This window comes from Diabrotica virgifera, chromosome 3 (assembly GCF_917563875.1).
Source record: "Diabrotica virgifera virgifera chromosome 3, PGI_DIABVI_V3a".
NCBI classification, from domain to species: Eukaryota; Metazoa; Arthropoda; class Insecta; order Coleoptera; family Chrysomelidae; genus Diabrotica; species Diabrotica virgifera.
Window position 1 is genome coordinate 197,032,168 of NC_065445.1, and position 23,974 is coordinate 197,056,141.

General features: G+C 32.7%; 1 protein-coding gene across 1 annotated transcript in view; it reads left to right on the top strand.

Annotated features, from left to right (window-relative positions):
• Positions 1 to 23,974, top strand: part of LOC126882672 (fatty acid synthase-like) — a 410,665-nt gene that overhangs the window by 348,597 nt on the left and 38,094 nt on the right. The window contains 2 exon segments of the mRNA XM_050647647.1: positions 5,489 to 5,696; positions 16,741 to 16,891. Of these exon segments, the coding sequence (XP_050503604.1) occupies positions 5,489 to 5,696; positions 16,741 to 16,891 (359 nt within the window).

Consider the following 23,974-nt stretch of genomic DNA (forward strand, 5'->3'; position numbering starts at 1 on the left):
CCTCTACTTGACTACCTGGAATTTTATTGTCAGCCTATTTTCAAATTGACGAGGCAATTTCATTTACACCACATGCCCCTTTCAATTCGTCCCACACCATACATTGTACAGAGGAGTCACCTGCATCATATACATAATGTAAAAAAATATATGCGTATAACCACTTTTTTACTTTTAGTTTTGTCCACATGTCTTTAATTATTGCATTCATCAATGTACAATTGATGCATCATTGTTATTGTAAGTTCTGTTCCCAGATAATTTCTATCGCTCCTTTCTTTGGAATAATGACTCTCGTACGTTGGGAAGGAATTGATATGTTAATGTATACTATCTATGTTTTCAATAAGACTTTTATTTATTGGCCTGTGTCTACCTCTTTGATCAGTTTTTATTAAACCTCCTGGCTCAATTTTTTTCAACATATTCACTACTACTAAATTAGATTTACAAAGTTTCTTTGAAAACATAACCTTACACACCTTCAATCGCTGATTGTTCACTGTAAAATGGTAGTGTATTGTATTATTTTTAAGCACTATGTCCAGATGGTAAATAACAGTGCGCACATTTAGTAGAGGTAAACAACACCAAGTCCACATGGTGTTGTTTACCTCTGACTGGAAGCGGACTTGGTGTCTATTAAAAAGTCGGTAACTTGCCGTGAAATTGTCTCTGCACATAGTGTGGTTTACCTCTGTGTAGAGCTTGAAAAGTTATATTCAAAAGTGTAATAATCCCAATTTCGATAAAAATGGACATAGTGTCCTTTACCTCCGGGGTACAGAAATATTTACTAGAATAATGAGAAAATAAAAGAAAAAATAAATACTTACTTATTTAATTATTCAACATTCTTATTTTGTATGTATGTCTTTGGTGTAAAAAAGTAGTAACTAAGCAGGGGTGTAACAGAGGCCCCCGCAGCATGAAGCTTGCAGGGGGGCCCCAATATATCAGGGGCCCCATCTTAATATCTAAAAATGTGTTTTTGTAATATTATTTTTCGCATACATACGCCACGTTTTTTAAGCAATGCAGTATTGAAAATAAAGTTGCCCATCAGATAGATTCAATGTGTCGTATGTAATTTATTGTATTAATAAAATTGTAGATTTGTAGATATACTGTACTAAAGTACACTGTACTTAGTATACTGTAGTACTGCACGAAGAAAGTTGTTTATCTCATAGAATAATACTTTGTAAAAATGTAGTCGTTTATTAATTTTCTTTCTATTTTATTTTATACCAATAAAGATGAAAAATGTAAGTTTTCAAAAACAGTGCATGAATACACTAATAGCCCAGTAAATGACCGTTTTGGAGTGTAATTATCAGCGTCACGACGTATTTGCTTGGCAAATTTGGATTTAGATTCTACTTATCCTCCACTTTAAAGTTTGAGTTGTGCCGTTGGTTGCTTTTACTTGGAGGGTGAAAGTCACCCCTTTTCGGGGGTGAAAAATATACGTTTACAATAAGTCGAGAAATGGATAAATTGACTAATTATAAGCAACTTTTGTTCTATAGAGCATCTTTATCTAAGTAAATACTTTTCAAGTGACTTGCGAGTGAAAATGTTTATCTTTCAACAAAAAAAAAACACGTATTCAGGCGGTTTTTCGCAAATAACTCAAAAAATAGGTAATTTATCGAATTAAATATTATCGAAAAAATATTTTTAGCAAAAATGTAGCTTATAAAAAACAAAAAAAAATGGTGTAGCTATTCATGAAGTCTATCGACACAGTAAAAGTAAAGTTGTAGCTCATGAAAAATTGTTCTTATTCGTTCAATTTTAACGTGAAATAACCAACTAACGAAGCACTTTTCGGGGAAAACTCATTTAAACTTTTTTTTAATCTTTAAAAACGAGCTTTATTTTTGTTTTTTTATAGCATTTTATAGCAAGCTTCTAGTATCAAAACTAAGCGAGTAACGCTCAAAATAAAGTTTTTTTGCTAAAAGAACGTGAAAATCTCTCCCTAAGTTTTATCGGTTCGAAGTTCTTATTTTTGAAAAACTTGGTTTTATAGTAAAAAAATTTCTTTATTTTGGAAAAATGCCCTTTTTTCAAAATAACTTAGAAATTATTACCAAGGGCAGATCCAGAGAGCCCTCCTTGAGAATTTAAAATAATATAAATTTATATATTTGCAATTCAAATATTTTTAGTTTCAAAGACATATCCCGCTTGCTACGAGAAACATGTTTTTAGCTTTGAGCTGAACTCTAGTAAAGGTTGTGCTGAACGAGGTAAAGTGTGAGGCAAAGTCATGCAAATATGCAGGCTGAAAAGGAAGATATATGCGCATATATATGCATATTAGTTGGGTCAAATATGCATATACAGTTGAACCCGTTTATTGGAATAGCCTTCGTGCAATCAAAACTATTCCTATAACCGGGATATTCTAATAAACGATCATTGGTCGCTAGTAGAAACGTTTCGGGACCTTAAATTTTTATTCCTTAAACCGGGATATTCCTTTAAGAGGTATTCTAATAAGCGGGTTTGACTGTATATGCATTTATTTATGTCAAATATGCATGTATATGCATGTATTATTTGTGTTAAATATGCATGTATGTACATAATATTTTAAGTATGAAAGTTGCTGTGGTACATACTATTTTATTTTTCACCAATTCTTTGAAAAGTATAAGTGGTTCGGAAGAATCTACTGGCTTCAATTCAGCAAAAATTTCTGCATAAAACATTGCAGCCTCTAATCAAGTTCTCATCCAGTAATAGGTTTTGGTGGAAGAGGAAGTTTCGGCAAATGTTCTTTGTACAACTGATACCTTATAGGTGCCTTAAGAAATATTTTGTTCATATTTGAAATAAAATTATTAACAAGAGGAAATTTATTTCTAATTTCTTCTGCGACCCTATTTAAACCACGTGCTAGGTAAGTTGTATGTACTAAACGAGGATAAAAATTTTTCAAATTGCTTCCTACTTTAACCATGTAAGGTGCAGCATCTGAAAGAAAAATAAAAAATTTTCGTTGGGAACAGCTAAACGAAGAAAAAAATGCTAAACTGTCTTGCAAAACCCTTAAAACTGTTACCTAGTGCGTTGGTTTTATTCAACTTCTTGGAAGCAATTAAATGCGATTTACAAGCTTGCCCATTTCTAAGAGATCCGATTAATAAATGTGCGATGTAACGTCCAGAAGAATCAATTATTTATCTACACATACATAAAAATAATTGTCTCCTATTGTCTCTAATTTTATGTTACTCAGTACCGCAGAATATACCTACAGAATCGACCTCGTTTGTTCTTAAGCTTCTTTCACTTGGAATATTCCATTTGCAGTATTTTCCAAGAAATATTCGCAAATTTTTGTTTGATAATTTGGACAAAGATATATTTTAGCTTAACAATTATTCGAAAAAATCATGGTTAAATGTCTCTTGCTCACTTGATTTACGATTAGTTGATTTTAAGCACCTAGATATCGAAGCTTGCCTTTTCTCTGCCGATTCTAATTTATTTTTTTTACCGGTGTGTTGAACAGTTTTGCAATGCTGGACTATTTGGAATTTTTTTGCATGGAATCTGCAAAAAAATTCCTACAGTAAACTAAATAATTAATAACTAAATAAATAATTTTTAGATCTGGGGTTATTTAAAGCATTTTTTCTACAACCGCGTTAAAAATGAAATTTTTAGCACTACATAGGAGCGTTAAAAATGCTACTTTAAGGCACTAGTGATTTAAAATGTTTGAGGCACTGCAGTTAAAAGTGAATTGTCAAATTGTGAAACGTCAAAATATTTATATTTCATTTATTAACATTAATATTAATAGTACAACTTGCGCAATTCGAAAAAGGTTTTTTAAAATTTAATTTAAACTGTATTATTGCATTTGTAACACGTTTGTAGAAAAAACAAGTTTATGTAACAGTATAATATTTTCGCTAATAATTTTTAGACATTCCCCGCGAGTGTAGACAACCAGTTTTACCTTTTACGGGTCATAGGTTTCCTGGTTTCAGCAATTAACAAAACTATTGTATTTTATAAATTTATAACGTTTGTAGAAAAAATATTGTATGATATACGTGTTAAAAAGTACATTTTTAAGGCACTCATGTGAATTGCAGAATTCGCTTCGCTCATTCTGCAAACTTTCACATGCGTGCCTTAAAATTGTACTTTTAACACTTACATCATAAATAACTATTAAATTAAAAATGTATATTTTTGGTTTTCTGATTATTTTTATGCAATTTAAAATATTTAGGTTTACTTTGTATTTACTTACTGCGTGCTGAGCATAATAATTTTCCCATATCAATGACCAATTCTGGATGCACACAGAAATATCAGGTACGAAGGTATTTGAACCATGAATAAACAAATAAATTCGCTTTGAAAACCTATTATATGCACTTTATTTTTAAATATACCAGTATATGCAAAATTCAAAAGAAACTACAAAAATCAACAAATGCATATGCATATGCACTAATGCATATTTGCCTGACTCTGGAGGTAACCTAAGCTATGCATGTATCATAAAAAAAGTTCATTTATTTATTTATATTTGAAACAAATTATATTATATGAGGCCCCTAAAACACAAGGAGTGTAAGAGACAAGTTTTAGGAAATTGGTTTAAATACAAAAATGGACTCCCAAATACTTAGAAAACCTTAGAGTAGAGCCTTCAAAGTTTCTACATAAACGAACAATAAAATGAACAAAAATGACATGTCATTGAAAACATGATAAGTAGTACCTACTTAGCTTTTTTAAATTTGTCTAGAACTTGCAACAAATTTTTCTCAAAACTTGGCACTTACACCCATTGTGTTCTAAGAGCCTCATATGAAAATTATTCAATAAATAATTATTATGTTTGCTTTTAATGCCATCTGCTAACGTATCAACAAAGCATACGTTGCTTTTTTCTGACAGACCGGTCAAAGTCAAAGTATTGAATTATTGAATATCATTTGATAGTAAAATTAATTATTATATAAAATAAATGTGTTTAAAACTAAAATGCTTATGGCATTTATTAACAACTATCTAAAAAGGTTAGTAAAAATATATAAAGTCCGTCCGCTATATGGTTTTTCCCATGCGGTACGATTCATTTTCAATCAAATTAAGTCAAAACATAAATTGAAACGAACGTCGATGTGTATATACATTTTGTATACTGTATACTATATACTACACACTTCGGCGTACGTTTCACTTTCTGTTTTGACTTAATTTGATTGAAAATGAATCGTACCGCATGGGAAAAGTTATAGCGGACGGACTATACATAGTTTTGTTTTATAAATAAATGAAATGTTTACCTTTGTATAAGGGACTACCCTAGTTAAGTAAAATGACTTTTCCATCTATTTCACGTGCTGCAGCCGTTAGTCACAATTTTTCGTTTTACTATAGAAAAAGATATTACGTTTGTGAAATTTGTAAATTATTTAACTTAAAATCTCCTCATATCACCTAGGTTGGACTACTAGCAGAATTGCAGACAAATCACATACAACTAGAGGTTGGTGGAACTTTGCAGCAAAAGATTTCAAGTTGTCTAAATGTTTTAAATACATTGTTACGACAAAAACAAGCCACGGTAGTCTCGAGTTTCGTGGTTGCTGAAAAACTTAGTGGAGCAAGTTCATCTGATAATGTTATCGACGCAGTAACTAATATTTTGGGTAAGTCTTAATATAGTCCAAGATGTCATGGTCGCCAGGCATTCCATAGTTTCTCACAAATAAAAATGAAATAAAATGTATGTGTAGAATAGGGTGCGTTCAAGGTGCACGCTGGTTTTCGGAGTCAACACCGAGCACAGACGCCGTGGCACCGAGTCTGTATGCGAATAATAGGTTTGTTCTAGCATCAGTTTCAAACGGTATGAAACCATCAGCGAGTAGTGGACCACTTCGAGTAGAGGGGATAGCACTGGTGACTGTATTATGTTCTCTCACTGACCAACTGTTTGCTGACGGTTTCTGACTAGTTTGACTGTTTGCTAGAACAAACCTAATACTAATAAAAGTGCGCAGGCGCAGATGCACTTTCTACAGGCCCGTTTAATTACCAAGGAATAATCGCACACGGACTCTGCGCTGACTCCGAATAGCAGCGCGCACATTGGACGCACCCTACGTAGTATTAAAATAATAGCGTTGATTGATAAATACTGAAAGCTACGCAACTAAAAGGGGAGTTTATGTACGTCTCCATCTGTTTTACATCTAGATGGCGCTAAGAGTTTTCTGGTCTGAGAATGTATGTCGATTCAGGTAATTTTGTAAATTTCGTGCTGCTATTTTTATTCACTGGGAGGATAATCTCGGAGTAGACGCAAGCAGGCGTAATGTAGCTACGTGAGTTCGGGATTATAGACCCAACAGTATTGAGATAATTTATTATATTATAATAAATAAATATATATAACAGTTATTATAATAATATAATAATTTATAACAGTTTAAAAGAATTATTGAAGTTAGTATTTCCTAAACTCTTTTTTAAATTAGCGAGAATAATAATTGTAGTTGTAATATTGTCTTTTAATTTAAATTCTTGAAACAAATCATTGAATATTATTAATAAAAGAAATATTTAAAAAGAATTTTGTTTGTGATCTTATACAGAGTGGGGCATTAGTGTGACAAAGTCCAATTACTCGTTTGACATAAGAGATACGAAAAAATTTATTCAGGTAAAAGTTGGGAAACACATAGTACCATAATTTAAAAATATTTTCAAATACACAGGAGCGTGCGTATTGACAGGGTGACACAAACTTATATTTTTTTAAATGGAACACCCTGTATATTTTTACATTTTTGGATTCTCCTCAATGTTTCCTTTCTTAAAATATATGGTTTTGTAATATTATACGAGGTAGTTTAAAAGTTAATTACGTTTTTTTGTTAATTTCGTAGCAATATCTACACCCTGTAGAATTGTAGTGATTTGACATCAAATTTTCTATTTATATTCAAACGATTTTTAATACAGTCTACTACTGTTAATCATTAACAGTATAGCAAAAGGTTTAATTGTAGTATACAGGGTGAGTCGAAACTCGGAATGAGTATTTTCTGAGTTTTCTTAAATGGAACTTATTTTATAGTACTTTTTTATTTCTTAAGCATTTCCTATACCTAAGTGCTTTAATTTGTAAGTTATTTGTTTACCTGTATTCGTAAGAACTGGATTGTTCCTAAAATTTTTATAATTACTACTGATGAAGTACTTGATAATTTAGTTTATACTATTGTGTCCACCGAACTTTTGCTATCTGTTAGTATAATAAACTTATTCTTGTGATGGATATTAATATACCTCAAAGCTTAAAAAATTGCGATGAGCTCAGCAGTATAACTAGACATTTGATTTGAAAGTTTAAATTTTTTTGATATATTTTCATTTGAATGGTAAAAAACGCATCCAGTAGACTCGGCGAATTTGGATCCATCTGTATAAATACAATCGGACTCCGGCCACCTTTTCAGAATTCTTTGCTCAACAAACGTATTTATGTTAAATTGATTAACATGTGGTTCAATATTAAGATAATAATAAGGGATTTGTAGTTCTAACAGGTTATAATCACAATTATAAAAGGAAAGGATGTCATTTCTGTAAACCTCGCTATTAAATTGGATTAGTAGCTGATAACTGCTTATTACTTTGGGATGAATTTTACGTCGTGTTATGTTCGTGTAAAACTCCCTTAACCATGAATGTAGGTTGGTACTACTGTCATCTGAACGACAGCTGTCACATACTTAATACTGCGATAGAAAATGGAAACCATGTGCATAATTCTTTAAAATAAAGTATTTTACATCGAGTATTATTTCATTACAAATACTTACGTCCTTTAAGTACAAAGGACTTGACATTTGGCGACGAGGATAATGGATACAAATATTACAGACACTACATCAACTACAACGTTCCAACTACAGCCGGTACAAACACGAGTTCCTCGACTACAACTGCGATAGTTGCACCTGCTACAGCTCCAGTAATGTCTACACAAGTTTCTACATTCCAGTTTTCCGTTGAACCTTTTAACCAGACAGCTACAAAATGGTCCAGGTGGGTAAAACGGCTGGAAGGAGCATACAAAGTTTTTAAAATTCCAGAGGAAATGAAATTGCCCTATTTACTACATTACATGGGGTCGGAAGCATACGATACACTGTGCGATAAACTAGCTCCAGAGGTCCCTGAAGACAAGTCATATGAGGATACAGTTAAGTTAATGGATAATTTTTACAACCCTGCACCACTTGAAATTGCTGAAATATTTAGGTTTCAATCAAAAAGACAAGCAGAAGGCGAAAGTATACAAGAATACCTACATTCTCTACAGAAACTTGCCATAAACTGCAACTTTTCCACATATTTAAAAAGTGCTATACGAAATCAGTTTGTTTTTGGTTTACAGTCAAAGAGGATTCAAGCCAGACTATTAGAAACAAAGGGATTGGACTTGGACCGAGCCGTAGAAATTGCAGCAAGCATGGAAACTTCAGAAAAGGATAGTAATCAATTTTCTCACAACAATAATTACAATCAGGCTAGTATAAATGTTTTAAATGCGAAAGCAAAAAGTTTTCATAAAAATACAAACACTAGTAAATTTAATGATAATAATACAGTAAATAATCATAGTAGCTCTCCTAATAATACTTTTACAATGTCAAATAACCGTAATAGGGCTTGTTATAGATGCGGAGACACCTCGCATTTAGCCGATAAATGTAATAAAAAGCATTTAATCTGTAACTTTTGTAAAAACGTCGGACACATTCAAAAAGTTTGTTTAAAGGCACAACAAAATTCACACAGGCAAGTAAATTCAGTAAACTCTGCTCAAGAGGTCTTAGAAGTAAATGCTGGAAATTGCAAAGATAAATTTTTTATAAATTTAAAAGTGAATGGTAATATTTTAAATTTTGAAATTGATTCTGGCGCTGCTGTTACAATCATAAATAAAAATATATTTGAAAAATATTTTCCTGCATTACAATTACAAAAATCGGATGTTAAATTAACTACATACTGCAAAAATAATTTGAATGTTTTAGGTTTAGTTTCAGTGGAGGTTGAGCACCAGGAATTAAAGCACACTCTAAAGTTGTATGTGGTGGATGGTGATGGCTACTCACTGGTTGGTCGAGAGTGGATACATGCTCTGGAAATCAATTTACATCAGGTAAATACAATTCTACATGAAAATTTTGAAATTGCAACTTTGTTAGATAAATATAAACATTTATTTGAAAAGTCAGTTGGTGAAATAAAAGGGTTAGAGGCTGAAATTTATCTAAAACCTGGTACTAAAGCAAAATTTTGTAAGGCCCGTCCTGTAGCTTTTGCATTACGCCCTAAAGTTGAGGCAGAATTAGAGTCCTTAGTAAATCAGGGAGTCTTAAAGAAAGTAGCATTTTCGGACTGGGCAACTCCTATTGTTCCTGTAGTTAAACAAAATGGGGACATACGCATTTGTGGTGATTTTAAAATCACATTAAACCCTTGCATTGAAGTGGATGAATACCCTTTACCTACACCAGATGACCTACTTTCCCAATTAGCAGGTGGGGACAAATATACAAAAATAGATATTACGAAAGCTTACTTACACTTGCCAATAAAAGATGAAATGAAACATTTACTTACATTAAACACCCATAAAGGTTTATTTCAACCAAATCGATTAATGTTTGGAATTGCTAGTGCTCCTGCCAAATGGCAACGTTTAATGGAGCAAATGCTACAAGGAATAGATGGTATTTCAATATTTCAGGATGATATAAGAATTACAGCTCCAAATAATACCTTACATTTACAAAGACTTGAACAAGTTTTAAAGAAATTATCTGAACATAATTTACATATAAATTTGGATAAAAGCGAATTTTTCAAAGACGAGATTGACTACTGTGGATATAAGATGAGTAAAACGGGTGTGTCTACTAGTGCAGATAAGGTAACTGCAATTGCAAATGCTCCAATACCTACAAACAGAACTCAAGTTCGGAGTTTCTGTGGCCTAATTAATTATTACAGACGTTTTTTAAAAGATACTTCTACAATTTTACAACCATTAAATAATTTACTTAAAAAGAATGTCAATTTTAAATGGTCGAATACTTGTCAAACTGCGTTTGACAAAGCAAAAAAACTCATTTGTTCTAGAAATGTTTTATGTCACTATGACCCAAATTTACCATTAGTCCTAGCAACTGATGCATCACCCTATGGGGTAGGTGCAGTACTTTCACATATCTTTTCAGATGGTACAGAGAGACCCTTACAGTTTGCTTCTCAAACTCTTACTACTACACAGCAAAGGTACTCACAAATAGACAAAGAAGCTTACAGCATAATTTTTGGAGTAAAAAAATTTTACAATTATTTATGTGCTAGGAAATTTACTTTGCTCACTGATCATAAACCGTTAGTTCAAATTTTTGCACCTGATAAAAGCCTACCAGTTTTAAGTGCAACAAGAATGCAACATTATGCAATTTTCTTACAAGGTTTGAATTATGACATTCGTTACAAAAATACAGATTCTCATCTCAATGCTGACGCACTTTCACGTCTACCTATAAAATCAGAACAAAATTTCACACATGATGAGCCAGATATTTTTGAAATAAATCAAATTGAAACTTTGCCTACAAATATTAGAGATCTAGCTTTTCATACAAAAAATGATCATACCTTAAAAAAATTACTTGTTGGGTTAAAAACAGGAAAACCTGTTGATAAACGATTTAGCTTCAATATAAATCAAGCTGAATTTTCATTACAATCTGATGTTATTATGAGAGGACAAAGAGTAGTTATACCTACTAAATTGAGAAATAAAATTTTGACAGAATTACATACTGCACATTTTGGAATAGTTAGAATGAAATCTTTAGCTCGTAGTTATTGCTGGTGGCCTCACATAGACCAGGATATTGAGTCACTTTGTAAAAATTGTTTAGAGTGCAATAAGCACAAGAACAACCCAATTAAAGATAATTCTCATATATGGGAGCCACCAAAATTTTGTTTTGAACGAGTGCATGCTGATTACGCTGGACCTTTCAATGGAGGTTATTATTTTATATTGGTAGATTCCTTCAGTAAATGGCCTGAAATTCATTTCACAAAAAATACTACTACAAAAACTACTATTGAAATTTGCCGAAAAATTTTTACAACTTTTGGTATTCCTAAAGTTTTTGTTACAGACAATGGTAGACAATTTGACTCTCATGAGTTTAGAACTTTTATGAAAGATAATGGAATTACACAAAAATTTACTGCACCCTACCATCCTGCAACTAATGGACAGGGAGAGAGATATGTCCAAATACTAAAAAAATGTTTAAGGGCTATGCGAAGTGAGGGAAATGACAGGGAGTTTGAATTATGTAAGCTACTTATGCAATACCGCAGAAGCCCACATACAGTTACAGGTAAAAGTCCCTCAGAACTTATGTTAGGAAGACAAATAAGGAATAGATTAGATTTACTTAAACCTTCATGTAGTGATAGAGTTACCTATACTGATATGAGTCTAAGAAACTTTGATATAGGAACTAGGGTTTCCGTGAGGGATTATTTTCATTCTAAATGGCAATTTGGCATTATTGTACTCAGATTAGGGTTATTGCATTATTTAATTCAGTTAGATGATGGTAGAACATGGAAACGTCATGTAGACCAAATACGGCAAATTGGGGAATATACTCCATCTCAAAATAATCCAACATGTTACATTCCGGATACCATTACTCACAATTTGATTCCGAGGGAGGCATCAATTCCAGAGCACAGTGTCTCACCACCACCTACCGAAGTGATTACTGATGAATCCGAAATTTCAAACAATATGGAAAGTTCGAATAGTGTACCTGGGGCTCAAACTGAAACTGAGGAACCCATTTTAAGGCGTTCCACTAGAGTAAGGAAACCTGTTACCAGACTGAATTTGTAAGTACTTTTACTTCTAGTTAACTTTTGTAATTCATGGTCAAGGGAGGAGGTGTTATGTTCGTGTAAAACTCCCTTAACCATGAATGTAGGTTGGTACTACTGTCATCTGAACGACAGCTGTCACATACTTAATACTGCGATAGAAAATGGAAACCATGTGCATAATTCTTTAAAATAAAGTATTTTACATCGAGTATTATTTCATTACAAATACTTACGTCCTTTAAGTACAAAGGACTTGACACGTCGCCAGAAGGGACTATCCAGTTTCGGAGCAAGGGTAAAAGGTGCCCGCCTGCAAAGCTAGCATAGGCGCCCTTCGATTGTTTTAAATTGGTATTTTGTATAACAGCAACAGGAAAAAAGCTCATTTTGGCGCCCCCCAAACAGGGGCGCCCGCCTGCAGTACATCCCTTGCGCCCGTTATCGCCGGCCCTGGGACTATCTATTTTTGAATTGAGGTTTTGTATTTTCTCAGATCCTTTCTGTGCTAGGAGTTTTGATATAAAAACATCACACAAAAATTGCCGTCTAAAATTCAAAGGAGGCTCTGCTGCTTCGATTTCTAATATGTGTTGGTGTGCTTTGTATACCTACATCCAAGACAGAGTCGTAAACACTTTTTTATTTTTTCCAATATCTCCAGTTGAGTTAAATTTGCATTTCCTTATAAAATACAACCATAGTCAATCACTGAACGTATTAGTGCTCTATAGAAGATTAGTGATATATTTGGATCGGCTCCCCACTTTGTATGACTAAAAGCTCTTCGTACATTTATTGCGTTTTCATATTATTTGACAAATGATGAATATGTTCTTTCCAATAGAGCTTTTGATTTAAAATTATGCCAAGGTATTTAACAGATGTTTTATATGGGAATGTGAAAGGTCCTATATTAATTTGGTTTGGTGGCTGATAACGTCTTCTCGTAAATGAACACATGACTGATTTATCTTGAGAAATTATTGTGTTGTTCACTGTAAAAATACATGGAGAAATAGTGATGTGAAATACTTTTATGTTACTCGTTCCCAAAGTTCTCAAAAAAATTAGATGAACGAATAAAATTAGTATAATCAAATTGATTAATGCTGTTAGAAGAATGAAGTGAGGTTAACTTTTTTCATATTATACAAAGGATATGGCAATATACACATGATATGATAATATTATTTACGTTTTTATAAGTTTCGTACATACTACATACACTTTTTAGCTCTGATAAATCCGAATTGGCTCCCAATAATTACGGATACGGTATGTATAATAACGTCACTATCACTGTCATCAATCATATGTCAATAAATCGTTATTAACGACAAGAAATATTTTTGTTGAACTACAAATGACACCATAAAAGAATAACTAATGAATTCTAGCCATTTGTATTCGGTTATTATCACTACAAAATAAAATATTCAAATTTAACAAAATAATCCCATAAGACTTAATGCTAAAACGTCCTTACAAATCTGACAGCGTGTCACGTGGTTGCAAATAGAGGGGAGACGCACGGAGCGAATAGTCAAATTCTTCAAGAATTACGAATTTTACGTCATGTTATTACCAGAGAACGGCAGTTCTCGCCAGTGGCGCACACCTACACCCCCCTACGCGCGACACTATATATACACGAAATTTTCGATTTGATAAATCTGACTGAATTGAAAACTGGGCCAACTCCTATCTTAAAGTTCAGGGAAATACTCACCCATTCATATGTCAACCATCCATTTTGGTCCAAGGGTGTGGATTTTACGGCCCTTCTTATTTAGGACCTGTTTTTCGTGCTCGTCCCCAAAACTCCCAAAAACTTCGAAAATTTAAGTACGACCTTTATGGTTTATAATCGTACTGATCATTACCTTTCCAACGCATGTCTAATTTTGAAAATCGGTTATACCATTCAAAAGTTACCGAGCTCAGAAATCTGACTCAATTTCTAGTTAAAAAAGGGAAAATGTTTGTGGATATGTATGTGGCTGGAAAAGTTAAACCGATCTGATTTTTCTTTCTGTGTTTGAAGAGGGAGTCAGGGCCGATTCAGAACCGGTGTAGTTTGTGACTTTTGACCACCCATAAGCCAGCTATAGGACTTGGTAGGTACAAAACGGGATATTTTGGGGGGCATATATCTTCGGTTCAAGAAGAGACATGAGAACCTCAAATACACCAAATCAATAGTGTTGAATTAAGCTTTAAAATGGTGTTTAAGTCGTCAGGATCAGATATACACACGGCTCAGTATCGCCTAAAAACTGAAAAACTAAACTTTGAAAATTTTGGTTTTTCGACAATTACTCAAAATTTCAACCTACGAATTGCGCCAATAACTGAGCGTTTGTATAAGGACTCTGGACAAATCTGACGGCGTATACCTCATGTCAGGGAAAATTCGAATATTTAAGTTATAGGCTTCATAAGAATGATCAAATCTATTTCCTATGGGAAAAACGGTTTTTCAAGCTCAAAAATTCCTATAATAGCTTCAGTTATCATACTTGACCTTAGAAGCATCAGATACTACTTGTCAATACGTTTCAAACTCATGTTTAGTGGTCAAAATCGGTTAAGCGATTATTCCCGAAATGGTTTATGTATTTGTAGTGGTTACGACGCTAAATTTGATCTGGCAACGAGCAATCCGAGTTCATTAACCGGCCATCCCAATAATATTTTTCAACCTATTACGAATAGAAAAAAATCTAGTGTACATTCGATGGACACTAGATCATTTGGGAGATAATAGATAATGCGACAAAGGCGACCATTTATAAAGCTTAACGTGTAATCGAGAAAAATTGCATTCAACTTCATACATTTAATTTATAAAAAAAAACTTTGAAAAACTCCTGATACAAGAGTAAAAAACTGCTAAACGCCGTAAAAATGAGTGGCGCATACAATATTCCAGCTACAAAAGATCTGATAGGAATATTATGTGGCGCGAAAATGTATTTTCATTTTGATGCAAAATTTAATTTCAGTTTTGTTTTAAAAGATTTTTGCATAAGATTTGCTAAATTTGAATTAAACGCGCCACAAAAGAGTAACTTTGGTACAGTTTGAATTTTGAAACTCTTTTGTGGCGCGTTTACTTCAAAGGACATCGCACACATCTTATGGAAAATATAATGTCACTCAAATTCAATAAAATTTATACGAATAGATTCGTTTTAAATTAACGGTCAAATCTTATCATTGCGCCAACTCCATATTTTCAATAATAAGAGCAGAAATTGATATAAATAAATCTGAAATCAAATGGATACGTACATAAGTTAGAGAGAGAAAAAATATTTTATAATACCCAAATTGTCGGTACTCCATAAATCAGCGGATTAGTTTCACTAATCCGCTTAGGCCCAGCGGGGTTTAAGCTCTTTTGAATAGCACCCAGAGCAATAGTGATGGTAACTGACACTTTTACTGACTAAAACATTTGATTTCGATAAACTTTAATTGCAATTTGCGCCGTAATTAATCATAATTAAGAGTTGGCGCAATGATAAGATTTGACCGTTAATTTAAAACGAATCTATTCGTATAAATTTTATTGAATTTGAGTGACATTATATTTTCCATAAGATGTGTGCGATGTTATTTAGCAAATATTATGGAAAAATATTTTAAAATAAAACTAAAATTTTGTTTTGCATCAAAATGAAAATACATTTTTCTACGGCCGTGCTAAAAGAGCCACTTTCACGAACGCATTTCGTTTCCGAAAGTTGCACTTTCCCGTGCGGCGTGCGTGAAAGTAAATTTTCCCGCACGGCGTGCAGGAAAGTAAAATACCTTGTAATATGGCGTTATAATATATTATAATATATGGAATAAACTAATATTTAGATATTATTTACCAATTTATTTCAAATTTATCTTATTGTGTTCATGTTTTAATGAAATTAACGTGATAATTCGATGAAATAAAATTATTTTGACATAATATTTAAAAGTCAGATCAGTAGAAAATTACAATGGTTTTGAATCGTCGTCATGGAAACCAATATCGTCGTCTTGGTAACCCATTATATTGAAAGTTTGGTTTTGACGACCTTGCCAAAGAATTAATTTGTGTATTTTCACTTCTAAATAAAAGTTGATAAAACTCTATTTTTTGTGGCTTTTTTCCAAACGTACGGCTCTAGAAAAAATATTGTTCCTAACTCATGCGGAAAGTGTCTTCCCCGCACTCGACTGCTTGCTCGAACTTCGCTATCCCGTCGTTCGGGTCAACGGCAGTCTCGTGCGTGAAAGTATCGCTTTCCGCACTAGTTAGGAAAATAACTATTTGGCGCCACGTAATATCCATATCAGATCTTTTGTAGCTGGAATATTGTATGCGCCACTCATTTTTACGGCGTAACTGAAAAACAAGTGCACACTAGGTAAACATAAAATTCGTTTTGAAGAGAGTTTTGTTTTGAAGGATTTGACTATAATGGAGCCAAAAAAAGTATGTTTACGTCTATTTCTATCCGGTCGGTGTTGTACCCTACTACCACTTTGAGTCACTTAAATAAAATTATAAATATTTGATTATTAATTACATTTTTGTTTACACAAAAGAAGATACATTAAAGTATAATAAATATATACTAATACTACGATTTTCTATACATTTTATTTGTGAAAAAATGAGGAACGTTTGTCGGCCCTGGGATTTTGCGTATTATAGGTAGATATTGTTCTAGCACCTAATTTTTTACTACCTTTATTATACTCTAGGTATTACTGATATGAAGGCAGTAAGCCATCATGTAACGTTACCTGAATTGGGTATGGATTCAGTTAACGGAGTGGAAATAAAACAGACATTAGAAAGAGAGTTCGAGATTTTCATTACCTCAAAGAATCTGAAGACAATGACTTTACACAAGTAAGTAAATTTTAATTATTTTTGGTGATCACTAGAGTTCGGGAAATATGCAAAATGCATATTAAGTGCATATTTGCATATTTTGGATAAATTTTATAAGTGCATATGCTTTTATCAAAAGCGCATATTTTGAGTTAGTTATTAAAAACCGCTTTAAAACATGCATTTTTTCACAAAAAATCAAAATCTTTGATCTTTGATAACTCATAAAGTATTGATTTATGTATTTTGATAACTTTATACATATAACAAATTTTCCTTAGAATTTATCTCTTTATCTATTTGTGGGGTTATTTTTCTTCTTCTTCTTCAAGTGCCATTTCCGCGACGGAGGTCGTCAATCATCATAGCTATTCTGACTTTGGAAACGGCTGCTCTGAAAAGTTCATTTGATGTACAACCGTAGCATTCTCTCGGGTTGTGCAGCCACGATATTCTGCGTCTCCTTATGTTTCTTTTTCCTTGAATCTTTCCCTGCATAATGAGTTGTAGCAAGTTGTATCTCTCTCCACGTGTAATATGTACGAGATATTCCAATTTTCTGGTTTTGATTGTATTTAAGACTTCCATTATTATTTTTAATTATTTATTTTAATATTCTTATTATAATTAAATAAAGTAATTTTCACCCCCAATAAGGGGGTGGCCCCATCCACCCCACCCCATCCACCCCCAGGGTAAAAGCGCAAGTTGGCACTATTTCACTCTTGTTTATTGAGGTAAATCAATGGTGGTTGACTGAAATAGAAGGTAATAGTTGATTTTTACCTTCAGTGACGACACATTGCAATTCAATAATCGAAATGCGCATATTTTGCAAGCTCACAAATAAATAGTAAACAATATGTAGCCACAAAATATTTAATTTTTTTAAATTTAAGTACAATTCTCTCTTAAGCCGGGAAGATGGGGAGGTTTTCTTGCGAAGGAGTTGTAGCTCAAAAATCGAAATGCGCGCATTTTAAAAGTTTATTCTTAGAATTTATACGCTATCTATACAAATTATACCCTCGATTCGATATATTTTAATTTTTCTCGACATTTTTCTCTTGAGTTGAATCAATTAAAATGTTGTTCGAGGGTTAAGGGGATAAGCTCAAAAATCTAAACTATATCACTTCGAAAGCTCATAAATAGCTCGTAATTCCTCCGCAAAGATCAATTCAATATCTCTATTTTTAAGTAGTGGGAGGGGGGCTACGTCAGCCCCCAGCCCCCACAAAAATATTAAATTTCTGGCCAGTGTAACGAGCCCGAAATTTTTAATCTACGGTATATGAAATCTCATAGATAGCTCGTAATTTAGCACTGTTTGTATTTTAATATCTATAAGGTGGGGGGACAGCTCAACAGGGGTGAGATAGAAAGAGGTTTTTCTGCATATAAACAATTATTATCAGATAGACGGCACACTTTTTTCTAGAAAATTTAGAAAAACATTTAATAATAAATATATAGTTTTCATACCGTTTAATAACAATATAATAAAGACTGATGATGATGAATATAAAAATACATGAATATAATGATGTAGAAATTTCAATAAATATTTTTGTGAATTTAGCATAAAATAAATTAAATACTTTCAATACAAAGATTGCTGAGTTTTTTATTCAACTGTTTTTTGTGCATATTTGCATGCATATTTTAGGGTTTTTTAAGTGCATATTTCCCGAGCTCTAGTGATCACCATTGCGAAGCTTTGTCGATGGGACCACCTTAAAAATGGGACATTTTTGATGTCTTGTATTTCCTAAACCTGTTGTCTGACTAGTGATTTTTTTAATATGTTATAGCTTTTTTCTTCAAGAATATTGACGTAACAATATTGTTGCTAAACAGATAAGTGTCATTGTATACCGGGTGTAACAATCATAGTGTGTTTTTTTCTCAAAGTTTGGAACACCCTGTGGAATATTCTGGCATATAGAAATACCCTTTAATGCCTCGGAACACCATTTTGTTATGCTCTGTATTTCTCTCTTTTATAAGATTGATGAGCAGATTCTTAATTTACTTAATTACTCAATTAAATTGTCATGAAATCTGGGATTCCTCAAAAGAAGAGTTGAGCCCCGAAGAGAAGGAAAAATTGACAGTAACAAAATAAAATGAGACCTGGGATTCCTCAAAAGAAGAGTTGAACCCAGAAGAAGAAGAAAAATTGAAAGTAACAAAAGAAAATGAGACCTGGAATTCCTCAAAAGAAGAGTTGAGCCCAGGAGAAGAAGAAGGAATGAGAGTAACAAAGGAAAATGAAATATGGATCTCCTCAAAAGAAGAGATGAACCAGGAAAAAGAAGAAGAAATAAGATTAACAAAAGAAAACGAGAAGAGTACAATTGAAACAGTGTTAGGCGAAGAAGAAGCATGTGAAAACAAGGATGCAGAATATACGATAAACATGGGTAAAGAGTTAGAAGGAAAAGAAAAGACGATGCGCTTGAATTTAGGAAACTATAAAAACTTAATAAATGAAACATAGAACGACCCAAAATTTTAAAAATGCATTTGAGGTGAAAAACCTAGGAAACCTAGGATTCCGTGTGAATATCGACAACAGGTGAAAGGGGAAATTAGTAAAATGTTGGAAGATCAAATCGTAGAGAGATGTGACTCACCGTGTATCAATTTAATCGTGATAGTAGAAACTTGCTATTGGTCCAAGAGCTGTGAGACATTTTTGAGTAGGTATTTTAGGCAACCTGAAAATTTTTCAGCTGACTATTCCATGATAGCCTAATACAAAAATGCCGGTCTGGCTGGAGGGTAGCGGTTATTTTCCCCAAAAATCCCCCCCAAAGTTAAACAAAAGGGTAAAAATTGTTATTACAAAAAATATCATTGACGTGACTTTAAAGTAAATTTATATATTCAAATATAAAGAAAATAAACAGGCCATGCGATTTAAGGGCGATTTTAACTCTGCAAGATACTTGCATGGGCGCCCCAGGATTATTTTCAGGGGATGCATCTGCTTCAGAAGATTTCATCTGAATCTGTACATACTATTAAGAAGTATATAATATACAACTATACATGCATAGCTATGTATGTACATTCCTTCCGGACAGGGAGGTGCAATTGTTATTTGACAGGGTATTTTTTAATAATACAAAATAAATATTCTAAAAAAGACAGGTTTTTTTTTGGTGAAATTTTCCAATTGTCAGGTGATCAAAAAAATTACGCGTGAATATAAATGAAAAGCGCTATAGGTCAGCAGCAGTGTGAGAAAGATCGTATACCGATAGCTGTTTGCGTCCTCTGTTGTAGCTGAGCGAGTCCGTTCGCAGGAGAAAAATCACATAACCTGGCCATATCCATGTTGTTGTTTCTCGAAACGTTAGAGTAATTATTATATATTATAGTTTTTTAAGTAACTTTTTCTTAATTAAAGAAAAATAATACGTATTTTACAATAGACTTTTCAAATATGATAGAAAAAGACAGAAAAAGAATGAAATTTATTATTATAAATATATAGGTAGAAAAGTATAAAACTATAAACTAAATTATTTCTGTGGCCGAGTCTTGTACTTCTTCTTCAAACTCCTCATCTGAGCCTTAATATTCATTCTCTTCCTCTTCGTCAGACTCCCCTCGAGACTCAGATTCCTCTTCTACATGATCTGTAAATAGTTGTATCATTAATTAGTTTAGTTGCTACGTATTCTCCGTCCTTTTATACGGAGTCGAAGCCTGGACAATCACATGCTCATCTGAAGAAAGACTTACCGTTGTTGAGATGTGGAGTTATCGAATACGTAACAAACACGGAAACATTAAGAAAGATGAAAAAGGCAAAAGAAATACTCAACACTATGAAGGAAAGAAACATGAGCTACTTTGGTCATATACTAAGAAATAAAAAACGTGATGTGATTGGTTATATAAGGAAAAGTATTAAGCATTGGTTATATAAGTAAGAATACGTAGCAACTCAATCAATTAACCACTAATTAATTTTTCATTAATTCTAAATACATATTACAACTATTTACAGATCAGGTAGAAGAATCTAAGTATCGAGGGGAGTCTGATGAAGAAGAAGAGAATGTATATTTATTTTAGCTCATTTTTCTTTCCTTCATAGTGTTGAGTATTTCTTATTTTGCCTTTTTCATCTTTCTTAATGTTTCCCTGTGTGTTAAGTGTTGTGTGCATGATATTTTTTACATTATTCGATAACACCACATCTCAACAATGGCAAGTCTTTCTTCAGATGCGCCCGTGATTGTCCAGGCTTCGACTCTGTATAAAAGGACAGAGAATACGTAGCAACTTAATTAATTAATCACAGATTATTTTTAATTAATTCTAAATACATATTACAAGTATTTACAGATCATGTAGAAGAGGAATCTGAGTCTCGAGGAGAGTCTGACGAAGAAGATGAGAATGAACATTTAAGCTCCGATTAGAAATTTGAAGAAGAAGTACAAGATTCGGACACAGAATTAATTTAGTTTATAGTTTTATACTTTTCTACCTATATATTTATAATAATAAATTTGTCTTTTTCTATCATATTTGCAAAATCTATTGTATAGTACGTATTATTTTTCTTTAATTAAGAAAAAGTTACTTGAAAAACTATAATATATAATAATTACTCTAACGTTTCGAGAAACAACAACATGGATATCGCCAGGTTATGTGATTTTTCTCGAGCGAACGGACTCGCTCAGCTACAACAGAGGACGCAAACAGCTATCGGTATAAGCTCTTTCTCACACTGCTGCTTACCTATAGTGGTTTCATTTATATGCACGCGTAATTTGTTTGATCACATGGCAATTGGATAATGTCACCAAAAAAAACGTGTCTTTTTTAGAATATTTATATTTAAAATTAAAAAATACCCTGCCAAAATAACAATTGCACCTCCCTGTCCGGAAGGAATGTACATAGGTATGCATGTATAATTGTATATTTTATACTCATTAATAGTATGTACAGATTCAGATGAAATCTTCTGAAGTTCAGATGCACCCCCTGAAAATAATCCTGGGGCGCCCATGCAAGTATCTTGCAGAGTTAAAATCGCCCTCAAATCGCCTTGTCTGTTTATTTTCTTTATATTTGAATATTTAAATTTACTTTCAAGTCATATCAATGATATTTTTTTGTAAAAAAATTTTTACTCTTTTTTTAAATTTGGGGGGGATTTTTGGGGAAAATAACCGCTACCCTCCAGCCAGACCGGCATTTTTGTATTAGGCTATCATAGAAGAGTCACCTGAAAAATTTTCAGGTTGCCTAAAATACCTACTCAAAAATGTCTCACAGCTCTTATACTATATGTTTTGAGGCATGTTGATTCGGAAAAGATCAGAGGAATTTATAATATTCACGATGTGTACAAGTATCATGAGTAAAGGAAGGAAGGACACATAATAAATAGTTAAGGTAGGAAATAGGAAATAAATTAGGAAAATGAAAAAGGTATACCGGAAAATTGTTTTGCCTCGAGAAAATCAGTTGCAGATGCAAAGAATTTTATCGAGTTCAAAGGCAGCGATTTGTTGTACAATTTTTTTGTGGGAAAAATTTAGTAAATAAATTTATATCAGAGACTACGAAATTATAGATTTTCATCGACCTGTATATGGCCAAAAATTTTAATAGGATAATTTAGTTGGTAATCAGTGTTTTCGCGAAAAAGTGAAATCGTTAAAAAAGTGGTTTTTCTTAATGGGTTTTTGAACGGACTTAAACAATGGTGCGGTCAAGATTAGACAATACCGTTTATTTCGCTTTGCAATGGATAATAACATATTTGATAAAAAAAATTCGAAGAAGGTTAAGCGGCAAACAAATGTATTTAATTTAGAATGTAGGGCTTTTTGTTTAGCAATGAGAGTAATTTGATGTCTCCCAGAATTTAACAAATTGGAAAGTTGTATACAAATTAAATCGATTCTTAAGAAATGATAATATGGGTGTATTGGGTAGAAAGGATGATTTGTGATTGGTGGAAAATGATGGATGGAAGGGATGAGAGTGTTGAGTCTGATTTTGACGAGAGAAAAAATAGGCACTGTGAAATTAATATCTGAACACAGCAGTCCAGTTTTGGAAAAGTGAGAAGTCAGTGTAACGTGGTGAAATTGGCCTTTGCGAGCAGAATTAAGTTGAAACGAAATCGTTGACCGGTTTGAGAAGTTAATTTTCCTGTGTCCGAGGAAGATTTCTGTTTCTGCCTAGAACGAGTAGTCGATAGGTATCTATTTGCACAAGATATCGAGCAGAGAGAAAACTGAGTCGAGAATTCGAGCGAGTCCCGTTTGTTTGCTTGTGAAGCAGTTTGAACGAGAGGGACCTTTCGCAACATCCTAAGAGTACGTGTGGGAGAATCGAGGACAACGCAATCCGGGAAAAGAAGTAGAGAAGAAACAAAAAGGTTAGTCAAATCATTTGTGAAACGGAGAGAGTTTGTTTATATCCACCCCATATTTGCTTAATTTTTGTATTGAACAGATCTATAACATAATTAGTCATTCCAAATTTTAAAGAAGAAATAAGTAATCAATTCAAAAGGAAAAAAGCAAAATTTATTAAATTTTGTAAGAATAAATAACGAATTATTTAAATAATTTTTTTTTTGTTAAAACAGAGGAGATATCAGAATTAAAGCTTAATTTATTAGAGGAGAAATAGTTGCAACAAATCTAAATCTTTAGCATAATATTTTAAAATCTTATGTTTATGGTATATTGGATAAATAAATACTATTTTTAACATTTATATGACATTGAGTGTGTTTAATTTCCCTGTTTTTTCCTGGATGGAGTAAGCAACTAGAGTTACCAGAAGCCACAAACCAAAAGTAAAGCATCAAAAATAAAATAGCCCTGAGAATAAAGTTTATTAGAAAATTTAATTTAAATTTGGTTGTTTTACATAAGCAGTAATTGATTTAATTGAGTAATTAATTAAATTAAGAATCTACTCATCAATCTCATAAAAGAGAGAAATACAGAGCATAACAATATATACACTTTAGAGCAAAATAATCGACTCACTTGCTGAATAATTGTACACGTGGAATTTCCTAAACTTGTTGTCCGATTTGAGTGA